The following is a 14324-nucleotide window of genomic DNA, read 5'->3' on the forward strand; positions in this document are numbered from 1 at the left end:
AGATCCGCCTGCCTCTGCCTCCCGAGTGCTGGGATTAAAGGCATGCGCCACCACCGCCCGGCAACCTGTATTTTTAAGTATACATTACATTTTTAAATAATATCCCACACAAGAGTAGATATATACATATAGCTTAACAAAATTAACCTTAAATTTGTATCAATAAAACAAAATCCATACCAATGAAAAATATTTTGAGATTAACAGAATTTTTTAGATTAATTAAGTAGATTCAATAATTACCCTTTTATCTCATCATTTTTATATTAGCTCCCCATTTTTCCTTTAGAAAGAGATCTTTGAATTTAACTTGTTTGTCTAGTTTTTTTTCCTGACTATGATCAATAACAATTTGTAACCAATCCCCCATAAATTATGAGAAACATCCATAAACAATCTTTCATCTCTTGTTTCCACTCTGTATCTGGCTAGTGATTCTGCCTTTCTTCTTCCCAGAGTCCTCTCTGTCCCTAGAAAACCCACCTAACCTCTTCCTGCCTAGCGATTGGCCATTCAGTTCTTTATTAAACTAGTTAGAAGGTGCCTTGGCAAAAACACATCTTCACAATGTAAAAAAATATTCCACAGCATACACACATACATACACACATACACATACATATATTTACATATCTGTGCATATGTACATGCATACACATATCCTTGATCATCCCCCCAACAACTGTGATTTTATTGGGATGGTGAAAGCAAGAAAATAAAATTGATAAAATAGGTGTTGCTCATTCTACTCCCTCTAGTTAAACTTGACAAAAAAACAATATGTGGGTGGCTCTTCATCACTTTTCACAGATGCCTAAACTTGTATTTGTATTTAAGTATATAAACTTACTTTATTTATAGCTATATAGTGTACATAATACTACATTTAAATATATAAACCTACTATATATATATATGTATATATATATATATATATATAGGCACTCCTAGACAAAACAAAATTAAATTGTTTATGCATATTCACAAAAATGAGATTGAGTTTTCTCCTGATATTAGATTGCAACTTAAAATACAGAGTGATAGAAAGGAAGACAATGTATGTTTTTAGTATCTGCAATTTATGAAAGCCAGAAATTTTAACTCAGTGATTAGTCATTTTTGTATTTTCATGGAAAATACTGGCTATAAACTGGTACTTGGAGTACCAGAATATAATTTTAACCAGTGATGGTTCTTATAATTAATGTAGCAGTGTTCAAATTTCTGTGCTGTGTCTCTTACGATAAAATTATCTATAATTCTAGTAATGAATTTCCATGTTTATTCTGCCCTTTAAAAAAAAATCAAAGGAAGTATTGAAACAGTGCCAATATACTATGTTTTTAAAATCTGTTAGCCACATTACTTTAAGATAGTTTATCGATCAAAATTCAGCCAAGTTTGACTCTACAGTTTAAAAATGGAACAAAAACATGACCTCCTTGACCTCTGGGAGCTTCACAGGTGTGGCCCACACGAGCAATCCCTTGAGTCAGCAGTTCGTGGTGGAGGAGAACGCCTTTCCTGTGCTCATTCAGCTCCTAAGAGGTCACCCTTCGGTTAACATTAAGGTAGGGATTAACGCTTCCAATGTTCTCTAATGCAGTAAATGTAATCTACAGAACAGTCTTAAGAATAATTTGTACCTTAGAGTATGTAGGTTTACAAGCATAACAGTTTAACTTTTAAAACAAAATTCTAAAAGTTTTAAGCAGGAAATATTGGTGTGGCAAATATTATTTTCTGCTAAGAGGACATGAAAGTCTTCTGCACTTAGTCCTTGGTTATTTTTCCTTAGCCTTTAAACCCATGCTAGTAAATATTTGAAAATTATGTTTGGATGTGGAAGGGATACAATTACATATGTAAGATGTTACAGGACTTCTGAACATGCCTTGCTGTCCCTAGGACACCCCCTACCCAGCACTCTCAGGAGATGTGTGATGATCTCTGGTCATAGAGGACTTGGAAATTTCCTGGCCATTAAAATCTATGAGGGACTCCCTCCAGAGGCTGGGTCACACTCACCGGAGTCAAAGAATTATAATCAACACATTGCGCCTTAAACACTTTATAATTCCACAATCTAGCCTGTGCAAATATGTACGTACTAGACATTCTTCAGTAATGTGTGACTGAAACGTAATTTTTGAAAACCACATATTTAGGTTGAAGTGGCATTTTCTTTGGCATGCATCGTCCTAGGAAATGACTTGCTACAGAAAGAGTTACAAGAAAAGGAAGGATTTCAGTATTCCGATGTCCTTTATCTTCTTCACTCAAAAGACAAGGTAGGACTTTGACATCCCTCAGAGCGCTCACCTAGGGGGAACGGTTCTAAGAAAGCGCAGTCAGTTACGACCAAGCGTTCGCCAAGGCAGCCTGCAAGCCTTTTATTTAAGAGAATATACTTTGTTGGTCATGAGTTTGTAAAGCTGCGATAATATGGCTCCACATTTTTCATAGTTGCCACATGTCTTCCTTGGTGTGCTCAGTTTTAACGCGTGGTGAAATCTCTGTCCGGAATCACACCCTTCGTTTAATCGCATGCCCTTCCAATCCCCCAATCATGCACTTCTTACCCAGAGAACACCGAGGCTTCCGAAATGCCACGTGGTGAAGAGAGCTTTCCCAAGGCAGCTAATATGAGGCAGTTATTAGCAGACAGAAAATTAGGGAGGCAGAGTAGACAGAACAGAATTGTGGGGAAAAGGAAGCCGAGTTGGGGAGACGCTTCAGGCAGTCGCCATAAGCAGTCGCCATGCCTCTCCTCTCCGAGATGGACACAGGCTAGGATCTCTCCTGGTAAGCGATCCACCTCGTGGTGCTACACGGATTACTACATATGGGTTAAAGAAAGATGTGAGAACTAGCCAATATGGGCCAGGCAGTGTTTAAAAGAATACAGTTTCCGTGCAATTATTTCGGGTGTAAAGCTAGCCGGCGGCTGGGTGGCGGGACGCAGCCCCGCCGCCGCTGCTCCATCTACAAAGAATGAGATGCATTTTAATAGGCGATAACTCAAAACCCAGCGGATAACAAAGCAAGTGAAAACTGTTGGGGTTTCCCCTCTCCCTAGGACATTTGCCTGAGAGCCGGTTACGCAATGACTCTTTTCGCCTTCAACAACCGTTTTCAACAGTACTTAATACTGGAAAAAGGAATGATAACTTTATCCATTTTTGAGCCTTTCCTTCAGTCCAAAGTTGAAACGGAGAGGGCGATGGCAGCATTTCAGGTACCCGGGGCTGAGCATTTCATACTAGCAAGCACGTTGTCTGGGTGAGCGCTTCTCCACCGGGGATTCAGAAAAAAAGGTCGATGCATTTATGAACTCGAGTATTCTCTGCACTAGCCCCTCTACCTCACGAGAAGCCCGTTATTAAGACTTCTGTATTTATATAGAATCTCTCAAGTTGCATCTCACGCCTGCCACAACCCTGCGAGGCCCAGAGCAGGTCTTTTAATCACATCATGCTCACAGCAACTATGTGGAGACACGTGGTTGCTTGTGTCGAGAACAGCTCTCAGTGTGGACTGTCAGCTTATGGCGTGGCTTCTTCCACGGGCATCAGTATTTAGGCTCCTCTCTGTTTTATGCTTACTCTTCAGAGCTTCTCAATCCTATAGCCTTGTGAATTATTTTTTTTTCTTCAAATTCAAGGTCAAACGCTGCAAGAAATGCAGAAAGAATAACGTGGCCGTTGTGGCCGTTGCGGCCATGGCTGTGAGCATTTGGGGGAAGTACTTTAACTCTGTCTTTTCAACCATCACATCTCTTTTATTGGAGCCTACCAAACATCCCCTCTGGTCCCTAAAATGCCCCCAAATCATAAATGATTAAGAGAATCTGAATAGCAAATAGTCACCAATTCTATGGTTTTTTGTTGTTGTTGTTGTTGTTGTTTGCTTTCTTTTAGATTGTCGTGTTAGCTAAAGTCATTATAGACGTGGACCATATCACTTTGACGGCAAGAGGTGTTAATATTTTAGTTAACAGTCTGTATTCAATCCACATTCCTACTATTGTCTTGACAGGTAAGAAATAGTTAACAAAACAAAACAAAACAAAAAACAACCAAAAAGTACACTGGCCTCCACACAAAGGAACATGGGTTTGCGTTCAAGACAGATCATAAACATATTTTAGATCGCAATCTCAACAATACTAAAATACGTCTAATTCCCTGTTGAATTCAATTATGCACTACCAAGAAAAAATTTGCACTCTGATTTTTAATAGTAGTGGCAGATATACATTGATGTGCTTTGTGGTTTCTTTTGAATGTATACATCCTGTTACTATTTACGAGTTCTCGAATTTTTTTTTAAGATTTATTTATTTATTTATTATGTATACAACATTCTGCCTCCATGTACTACTGCAGGCCAGAGGAGGGCGCCAGATCTCATGACAGATGGCTGTGAGCCACCATGTGGTTGCTGGGAATTGAACTCAGGACCTCTGGAAGAACAGCCAGTGCTCTTAACCCGCTGAGCCATCTCTCCAGCCCCCTTGAATTTTTTTTTTTTAGATTTATTTATTATATTATTTTTTTGTATGAGTGCTTTGGTTGCAAGTTTGTATTGCACTGCCTGTGTACCTGTTGCCCGTGGGTCAGAAGAGGGTGTTGGATCCACCAAGACTGGAGTTATCAATGGTTGTGACTCAGGACGTGGGCACAGGGAGTTGAACCCAGGTCTTCTTGAAGAACAACAGCTGATGCTGTCCTTATCTTTAATTCCAGCTCACTAGAGGCAGAGGCAGATGGAGCTCTGTGAGTTCGAGGCTAGCGTGATCTACACAGTGAGTTCTAGGGCAGCCATGGTTGTGGAGAGAGACCCTGTCTCAAAGAACAAACAAACAAACAAAAATAAATAAATACAACCCATCAAACAAAAATAAATACAACCCAGCAAAGAAAAATGGCGCACTAGTCCTCTTGACACAATGTTATCGAAGTATATCCACTTCAAGCTTACCCATGCTTGTAACAATAGGTGATAAGTAATATTTAACCGTGCTACCATTCACAGCTACATAAACAGTTTCAGAGTGATAGTCTGTGAATCCTAGCAAAATAAATGAAAAAAATCAAATTTATCACTCACTTCGCCAGTGGCTGTATGAGAAAACGCATGTTTTGGAGTCTGTCTGCTTAGAGAGGAAGACGAGTCACTCAGTGGAAACTTTTGGACACCCGGTAGGAAAACGGGTCTGGAAGGAAATTTAATAGTCGTACTTTTAGATTTTGGTTCATGATCTCTTTGCTACAAGAGATGCCACATTTTATTTGCTTCTTGATTTACCAGAAAGGTTGCGTAGGACAAACTTTTCAAACTACCGTGCACAAGTGGAAAAGCACCATGTCTGTTGTCAGCTGTGGATCATAGAGGAACTTTCCTTTGTTTTGATTCTAGGGAACTTAATAGCGACTCTGGCTCATTCTAGAGCTGGCATCCCAGACGCTTTTATGACAGTGGGGGCAATCCAGCGGCTCTGCTACCACCTGTACTCAGGAAGAGAAGAGGTAAGCAGAAGCTAATTGCAAAATTTAATGAGCTACAAATAATAGTTTGCTTCTTTCACACAAAGGGATATTATTTCCTTGGGATAGTAAATAATTTATAATAACTCAAGCATAGATGAACTTTCCAGTGTTAGTCACGCCATGTCTGATATGTCCAATTCTGATTTTTCACAAAAATATATTTTTTTAAAAAAAATTATTCTCTCATATATTACATCCCAACAACAATTTTCTCTCCCCCCTCTCCTCCCAGTTCCTTTCTCCCCATCTACTCCTCCTCTATTTACTTCTCCTAGGAATATCAAATGAACATGGCATATCAAGATATTAATAGTAAGACTAGGCACCTCCCCTCATACTAAGACTGGACAATGTTGTTTTCAACTAAGTCTATTTTACCAGTGAAGACTTGGGAGCCGGATATAGGGGTGGAAACCGCTAACTCTGAGAGACAGAGAAAGCACCAGCTACTTTCTCCTCCACTGTTCTCGTCCCAGGAAAAGAGCTTTCTCCTGTCTCAAACAAAACTACTCCAACCGGATGTCCCTCCCTCCCACTTCCTGTATCTCTCTCTCTCCTCCTGACTCCCTCTTAATCTCTATGGTTACTTCCTCTCAATTGGTGGTTTGCTCCACCTCTCTACGTAAGGTGGATTTTATTTAACCCTTTTTACAACATTTAAGCAGAAAGCTCTTGGATTAAAGGGGCGTGCTAAGGCTGAGTCACACCAGACAGAGAAGCAGGGTTTCCTAGTACATGATGCAGTATTGGGGTCCACAGTGTGATTGAATATCCTGCCACAGGATGAGGCAGCCCAGTGGGAGGAAGAGTCCCAGAGGCAGACAAAAGAGTCAGAGACAGTCCCCTCTCCCATCCTTAAAGAGTTCCACAAGAAAACCAAGCTACACAACTGTGACATCTATGCAGAGGGTCTAGGTCAGTCTCATGCAGGCTTCCTGGCTGTTGCTTCAGTCTCTGTGAGCTCCTATGAGCTCAGGTTAGTTGATTCTCTGGGTTCTCTTGTGGTGTCCTTGACCCCTCTGGCTCCAACAATCCTTCCTCCTCCCTCTTCTGCAGGGCTCCCCGAGCTCTGTCTAATGTTTGGCTGTGGGTCTCGCATCTGCTCCCATCAGTTGCTGGATGGAGCCGCTCCGATGGCAATTATGCTAGAGTCCCGTCTACAGGCATAGCAGAAGAGCGGAATTTCAATAGGAATCATTTCATTGGCTTTTTTTTTTTTTTTTGCTTGTCAGCACACTTTTATTGAACTCTGACATCTAAACAGAATTTTACAAAAGCAATATAACAACTGTAATTAAAGATTTTGAAACCATGGGACTGGAGAGATGGTTAAGAGCGTGTACTGCCCTTGCAGAGGAACACAGTTTCGTTCCCAGCACCCATACAACTGCCTTTAATACCAGCTCCAAGGGATCCAGTGTTCTTTTCTGGTCTCCATGGGGATGGACACACATGCGCGCACACACACACACACACACACACACACACACACCTTTTAAAAACTTACAGAAGTCGGCATGGAAAAGGGAAACTGGTGATTAATATTGCTGGTAAATGGGTGGAAAGCCTCTGAGCAAAGCTGTGTTTATACTTGCACACAAGCTTCCTGCTTAATCTCCTCACAGCATCCTGCACAAAGCAGCCTGCTTAGTCTCCTCACAGCATCCTGCACACAATGCCCTGCTTAGTCTCCTCACAGCATCCTGCACACAATGCCCTGCTTAGTCTCCTCACAGCAGCCTGCACACAACGACCTGCACACAGCAGCCTGATCAGCCTCCCCACAGCAGGCAGAAGGGAAAGAATAAGACATGCTTTAGTATTATTCTTACTAAGATGTTTAAAAAAAAAGTTTAAATCCAATACCTAGTCAAATTAATCTCCAAGCTAAATACAAAAACAAAACCATGAAATGAATTGTTTTAATTATAAAATCAAGCTTTAATGACAGAACTCTTAAGGCCCTGCCCCAGCCAGGTTCAGGTCCTGAGGAAGGGGGGCATCCATGCAAAGAAAAGAGAGAACCCCAGAGGAGTTTCACACAAATGGTGCTCCCAAGTAGCTTGAGCCATATTAATTTATACTTAAAACAAAGATTTTTTCCCAACTTTTAAATCAAAACAACTTATAAACAAAAAACAACGCTCAGTATTTTGCTAGCTTGGCTAAATAGGTATACATTCTTTCTTTCTTTTCTTTTCTTTCTTTTTTTTTGGTTTTTGTTGTTGTTGTTTTTGTTTGTTTGTTTTTTTAAAGAAAGGGTGTAGTTTTGGAACTTGTCCCGGAACTCGCTCTGTAAACCAGGCTGGCCTCAAACTCATAGAGATCCATGAGTGCTGGGATTAAAGGCGTGTGCCACTACCACTCAGCTAGACATACATTCTTTTGTTGTTGTTGTTGTTTTGTTTTTCAAGACAGGGTTTCTCTGTAGCTTTGGATCCTGTCCTGGATCTAGCTCTTATAGTCCAGGATAGCTTTGAACTCACAGAGATCTACCTGCTTCTGCCTCCCGAGTGCTGTGATTAAGGGCGTGCACCACCACCGCCAGCTAGGCCTACATCCTTAAGAACAACAATGTCATTCAAAACTTAACGAAGCCTGTTTACAGAAAAGGAGCAAATTGCCATAAGTTGCTTGCATACAGTTCAATTGTATTTCTCTGACTGGTCCCTTGTCCTACAAAAGCATCCCATACGCCTAAGGAAAAGTGTCCTAAAACCTCTTTATAAAGGATGAACTTGGGTAAGACACTCTTTTTCCACCACACCACCCCATTCTTAATGTTTCCTCCCAGAACTCGTTGACGTAGTTAATGTCCCCTCTGCTGCTTTATTAACTTTCATTGCCTCCAATCCTGATCCTGCCAGCATTGAATCAGAGAGGTCCCTGGGGTCTGGAGGGACAGCCCATGTTTCCAAATAAGAAACCTGCGAAGCATTGGTTCCCAAAGAATTATTTAGGGGGAAATATTTGAGGAAAAAGAAAATGGGCTTTCCGGGAATGATTACATCTGTCCCAAGCGTGACTGACAAAGCCGAACCAAAACCTCCAAGAGAATCATCAACATTATAAGCGAGAAGAGAGCCTGCAGGTCGTGTGGTCCCAGCAAAGTCTGTGCTGTCCTGAGGTTCACTGGTCCTTGCTGAGTGAGAGACTGTCTCCATGGGCTTTGCCTTGCAGAGAGACCCGATGGATAAGCATTCCTATGCTGATCTGAGGCTAGGCCACAAAGCCTCGTGTTCATGCCAGTAATCTCGGGGCACAGGAGACTTCCTCCTACTTCAAAGCCAGTTTGGGCTATACAGAGATTTAGAATGCGCCCTGTGGAAGGATGAGATGCAGATTTGTGAAAGAAACCAAAATATAAGAACAACCTATAGTATGGGTGTACGGAGGTGCCACAATGAATGCCATTGTTTTATGTAACTCAAGATTTAAATACTCAGTCTATAAATAAATCTACCGTGATGGTACAGAAATTTATAACTAAAAAAAAGTTTAGGAAGTATCTAGCAAGAATTGGTTACTTAGCAAGTGGGTGAACCTTTTTATTTTTATTTTATTTTTTTTTTTGTATTTTAGGTAATTCTAAAATGAAATCAACATGCTCACAGATACTGTGAGCAATGAGTAGGAACCAATGGCGATTCACAGGCTTCGGTAAAACTCTGGGCAGAGGACGAGGCCTGAAAGTGGAGAGAGTAGCCTGGCATGCACGAACCATTAGCCCCCTAGCTGATGATGGATTGGTTTTCATCCATTATCTGATATTCATCCTTACAGAAATTATCTTAAGGGTTAATGTAGTTTAAACAACGAGCTTGTCTGTGTAGGTGTGTGCATGTGAAGTCAAGTGCCCGTGGAGGATAGAAGCGAGGGCTGGGTTCCCTGGACTTGGAGTTCCAGGTGGCTGCCTGGGGTTGTCCTGGGACCCAAACTCAGGTCCAACAGACCTTTCTGAAGATGTAGCTAGTTAGAGTCTGAGCTAGATAATTTTGGTTAGTTTTCTTGAGAATACCATACCAAGTGTTTCGTTGTACTCAGCTCTCCTCCTCTCCCGCTTTCCCTCTACCCATCCCCCTGCCCCTACCCATCCAACTTTGAGTCCTTTTTAAACCCATCAAGACCAATTGGTGCTGCTCAAATATCCTGAATGTGCAGTCTTCCACTGGAGTGTAGTTGACTTACCAGGGGCTACTAAACTCTTAGAGAAAAAAAAAAAAAAAAAAAAACCCTCTCCCTATTCCAGCAATTCACAATTGCCAATAGCTCCACAGCCGTGGGTGGGACTGTGTGCTCAACTCCCCCTCTCCACGCTGGGATTTGGTCTCCGTGTGTGCACAGGCTTTGTGCAGGCTACTGAAACTACTGTGTGTTTCCACCTAGAGCTGCCCTGTGTGTGCAGAAGGCACTGCCCCCTGTACACTTCCCGTCACTTCTGCTGAAATTATCCCTGAGCCTTCAGACCTCATTCTTGGGGGAGGGGGCTGCTAGTTTGTTTTCCGACTGCTCTGCCTCCAAATACTAACTCAGAAACCATATTAACTGCAATACCATTTGGCCAGTAGCTTAAGCACATTTCTAGCTAGCTCTTATATCCTAGACTAACCCATTCTATTCATCTGTGCATCACCACACGGCTGTGGCTTACCGGCAAGGTTCTGGTGTGTCTGTCTCCTATCCTTGGCTACATGACTTCTCCTAACTCCTCCTTCTCTCTATATATATCTTTTCCAGCCTGGCTATAGTCTGCTAAGCCATTGGCCCAAAGCAGCTTTATTCATTAACCAATAAAAGCAATACATATACAGAAGGACTTCCCACACCAGCCCATTGCTTAAGAAGTCTCTTCTCATAAAATTGTGATAAACCTATTTTGAAATAGAGAAATTCTACATATGCTACCTAAAGGACACACTCAACCTATATATTGATTAAAAATTCAAAGTGAATGCTGAGACTTGAACCCAAAATAATGTTCAGAAAGTGTATATGAATATATTTACCTCTGGCAAATTGCATGATTTAAAACAGTCAAAATAGCCAATTTTAGGTCCGTTATATTTTTATCATAACAAAACATCAGGAAAACGTGAAAAGCCTCTTCTAATTTCAGGTTCGCACAGCGTGTTCCTGTGCCCTTGGCTACCTAACTTACAATGCCTACGCGTTCCGCATCCTGCTGTCTGAGTGCAGGAACAAACCTAACCAATTCCTGCGCATAATGAACAACATCAGCAGAGACGCCAAGATTAACCCTGCTTTCCTGAAGGAGTTCCAAATGCAGCAAAGAGTGGGACTTCCGTCCTTAAGGTGGTATTGTGTCTTAATAAGAAATGGCAGTAGTGGTGTTTCGTATTTAGCAAATACGCTAATGTGTTTGTGCATTCTTGATATGCAGGGGTACCCTGTGGGTATAAACTTAACCTTGAACGTTCATTGGCAAAGCCCGCTTTTGTTTACTTTGGAATGCCGAGAGTCTTCGGTTTTGATCCGTAGCAGCAGGTTTCTGTTTAAGGGTTAGTGTTAAGTACTCAGTGTCTTTACTCACTTCAACTGCACTGTTCCACCCAGGGAAACAGTCAAGTTCACTTGCCCAGCCTAGAGACAAGCTGTGGCTATGTAGACGCTGGTCGATGTATTCTGCTGTGTGTGTAAGCAGACCTAGGCCCAGGAAAGATCCGATTTGTTAGAATTGTTTCTGAGAAGTGCGCTACCAAACAGAAAGGACGAAAAGGAAGGCTGCAACAGTTACTGCAGTCAGAGATCCTATAGACATGGGCCACAGTTGACGCTACCACTCGGCTGGGGAAAATCTGGATGAGATTGGACCCATGTTTTCTTGAAAAGTGCATAGAAATCCAAGCAGCATAAAGGGAGGCAGCAGCTAAAATGAAAAACTGGCTGAAGTTTTGGCGTCTGTCAAGCATTTTGCTCAACTGATTCTATCTCAACGCCATAGTTTCATTATAACCTAAGTCTTTAAAATAGGGGAAGAAAAAAAAAATCTTACTGTGAGCAAAGCTGAATTATGAGTCTTTCCAAGTAGGAAGACATTCATGTAAGAGCTACTCAAGGTAAATTATTACTCTGATACAAGGGAAGGAGACCCCAAAATACACTGTGTTCATATGAGTCAATTTTAAGTATAGAAAAAAGTAAGTCTATTTCAAGAATCCTTTGAAAGCTGGAAATCCAAAATTAGTTACATAAATTAATATAAAACACAATCTGAACTTTGGTTATATTAATTTGTTAAATTAATTAATTTTTTCATAAATTTAATTTAGTACAAATGATTTGTACTTTGTACATTCCCATAACACTGGGGGAAATGAAAAATGTTCCTATTCAATTTTGTCTGCCTCAAAGTTCAGTTTGAATTCCTTCTTTCCACCACCTCAAACATCATTAATATTCCATTTTAGATGTACTTAATGCTTGAAATGAGTAAATAAGTGATCAAATATAAGGTATCTGCAGGTAGCATGCATGTAGTTTTATACATGTATGACAGAGACCATTAGGCCCCTGAACATGGTACCTAGAATCTTTCTTTATTCGTGGTTTTCTGGGTATATACACTATGTCTTCATTTAATTATTTGATATTTTCTCCTTTTAGCCTGGAAAAGAATGGAGGACCATCTGTAATTCCTATCTTTAAGAAAGGTAGTAGTTTTTCTTTTCTTTCTTTAACGTCCGCTGTTCCCAGCAGTCTGTGATTCTACTTGAGGCTTTCTTTTGCTCTGATTAAAACAAACACCAGACCAAAGGTGACTTAGAAGGCAAAGGATTTATTTCACCTTACATCTTGCAGCCAGTCATCCAGGGAAATGAGGGCAGAAACTCAGGGTAGGAACTGACACAGAAGCCATGGACAAGAGCCAATTTCTGCCCTACTAAGTTTCCTTTCTTACACACCCAGGAGCACTTAGCTAGGGGGTAGCACCAGCCACAATGGGCAGGACCCTCCCACATCAATCATAAATGAAGAAAACGCCCACAGGTTTGCCTACGGGCCAGTGTTTTAGAAGCGTTTTCTCAGTTATGGCTAGGTTTGTGTCAAGATAACCTACCAACCAGCAATCCTATCTTTTAAAGTTAAAAATGTGCAGACAACCCTCCAGAAAGCATCTGGTCTGTAATTCCACACACAGAAGACACCTTCCCTTTATAAGTCTGCATTAATCAGTTAAGGTCTTCCCTACTATCAAATGCCAAAGAGATCTCTGGCAGGACGGAGCAATGGGTAAGAGTACTTGCCCACAAGCCTAATGACCTGAATTTGTTCCTCAGAACCTATGTTGTGGGAAGGAACTCCATGCCAGTGGAGATGGGGTTACAGGAGGTTGTGCAGGGCCTTGTATGCATGCTGGGGATGCAGCGTGGGCCTCTGCAACAACGTTGCATGCAATCAACACCCGAGCCCCCTAGCCAAGGCCTTATTAGGTCTGCAACGGGGAATAAACACGAATTACTTCCACGCACAGCTTAAATCTACCAACCTTAGAAAGGGCCAATGTCAGAGTACATTGTCCTGTAAGGAACATCTACGATATCACTAGTTCAGAAAGAGAACAGGAAAGCAAACAGAGGAAGACAGCAGGGCTTAGAGGACAGCACGGTGGTTAAGAGCAAATGCCGCCCTTCTAGAAGGCCTGAGTTGGGTTCCCAGCATCCACGTGCGGCTCACAGCCACCTACCTGTAAGTCCAGTTCTGAGGAATGGGGCACGCTCTTCCAGCCTCAGTGGGCACCCACACACTGCATGCATTCACACATGTGTGCACGCGTGTGCACGTACACACAAAATAAAATTTCTCTAAAAAGAGAAAAGGAGCATTTCTTCGGGAGTATCTGCAGAAAGCTGGTATCCATTTTAGTTAGGCAAAGAAAATCGTAAGTAATCACATTATAGTTGGGGCCCTTGACTTCAGAGCCATTTACCTGTGGCCTCTTACTTCCAGGGAGAGAGCACCGAAGAAAAGCAAGACCGAAAATCCAACCAAAGGATTCTCTGACTTTAATTCCTCCTGTAACTAAGTTCATGGGGCTCTTCAGAAAACCCAAGAACACCAATGTTCACCACAACATTTTCTCCTTTTCATCTGGAGTTTCATCCGATATCGTAAATGTATCAAGACCAAGAATAGTGTGTTTGAACAAGCTTAAGCAGCAAGAGCAGAAAGCTAATCCAGAGCCCACAGAAAGTTAGTAATTAAAAAAAGAAAGCATTTGAACATGAAATGATTCTTGAGTAGTCTTTCAGGGGATGAAGTCTGTGTTGTTTGAATGGAAGGGCTTTATGTTAATACTAAACAGATCTTCTTTTCAGTGTTCGCATGGAATTTAACATCAAGTTAGTTATTGCTTCAAAAAAAAAATAAGTAGAATTTCTGTAGATGATGCCTCCACTTACACCCATAAGATTTATCAACTGTCATGAGCAGATAATATATTTGTATATTGTTATGCCTGCATCATGAGCCCCCTCCCCCACGTTCAGAGACCACCAGGAGTCCGAGTTCATATGCAAAAGCAAAGAGCCTTTATTGCTAGCTTTAGCTTGGGATCTCCATTTGTCCGTCTGTCCGTTTGTCCGTCCATTCTGGCACAGTGGTTGGATCTGGGAGAGCACTGAGCTCAGCTATGGCAGGGTTTTGAAGGAGAAAAGGATGGGGGGTAGGGGAATTCTAGATTCAGATGGGGGTTGAACTCCTGATTGGGCAGGAATGAGGTAAGAGAAGTCTTGTCAAACAGGGATTGGTAGT

The 14324-nt window shown here is 41.6% G+C and overlaps 1 protein-coding gene across 1 annotated transcript in view; it reads left to right on the top strand.

Annotated features, from left to right (window-relative positions):
- The window catches only part of Ankar (ankyrin and armadillo repeat containing), a 40581-nt gene extending 26813 nt beyond the window's left edge, over positions 1-13768 (top strand). Inside the window, exons 16-23 of the mRNA XM_038315247.1 lie at positions 1465-1571; positions 2169-2291; positions 3080-3238; positions 3921-4038; positions 5422-5531; positions 10669-10865; positions 12177-12223; positions 13521-13768. Of these exons, the coding sequence (XP_038171175.1) occupies positions 1465-1571; positions 2169-2291; positions 3080-3238; positions 3921-4038; positions 5422-5531; positions 10669-10865; positions 12177-12223; positions 13521-13768 (1109 nt within the window). The remainder of the gene's footprint in view (positions 1-1464; positions 1572-2168; positions 2292-3079; positions 3239-3920; positions 4039-5421; positions 5532-10668; positions 10866-12176; positions 12224-13520) is intronic.
- The last annotated feature ends 556 nt before the right edge of the window (positions 13769-14324 follow it).

Source organism: Arvicola amphibius, chromosome 18 (genome assembly GCF_903992535.2).
Source record: "Arvicola amphibius chromosome 18, mArvAmp1.2, whole genome shotgun sequence".
In the NCBI taxonomy this organism is placed as follows: Eukaryota; Metazoa; Chordata; class Mammalia; order Rodentia; family Cricetidae; genus Arvicola; species Arvicola amphibius.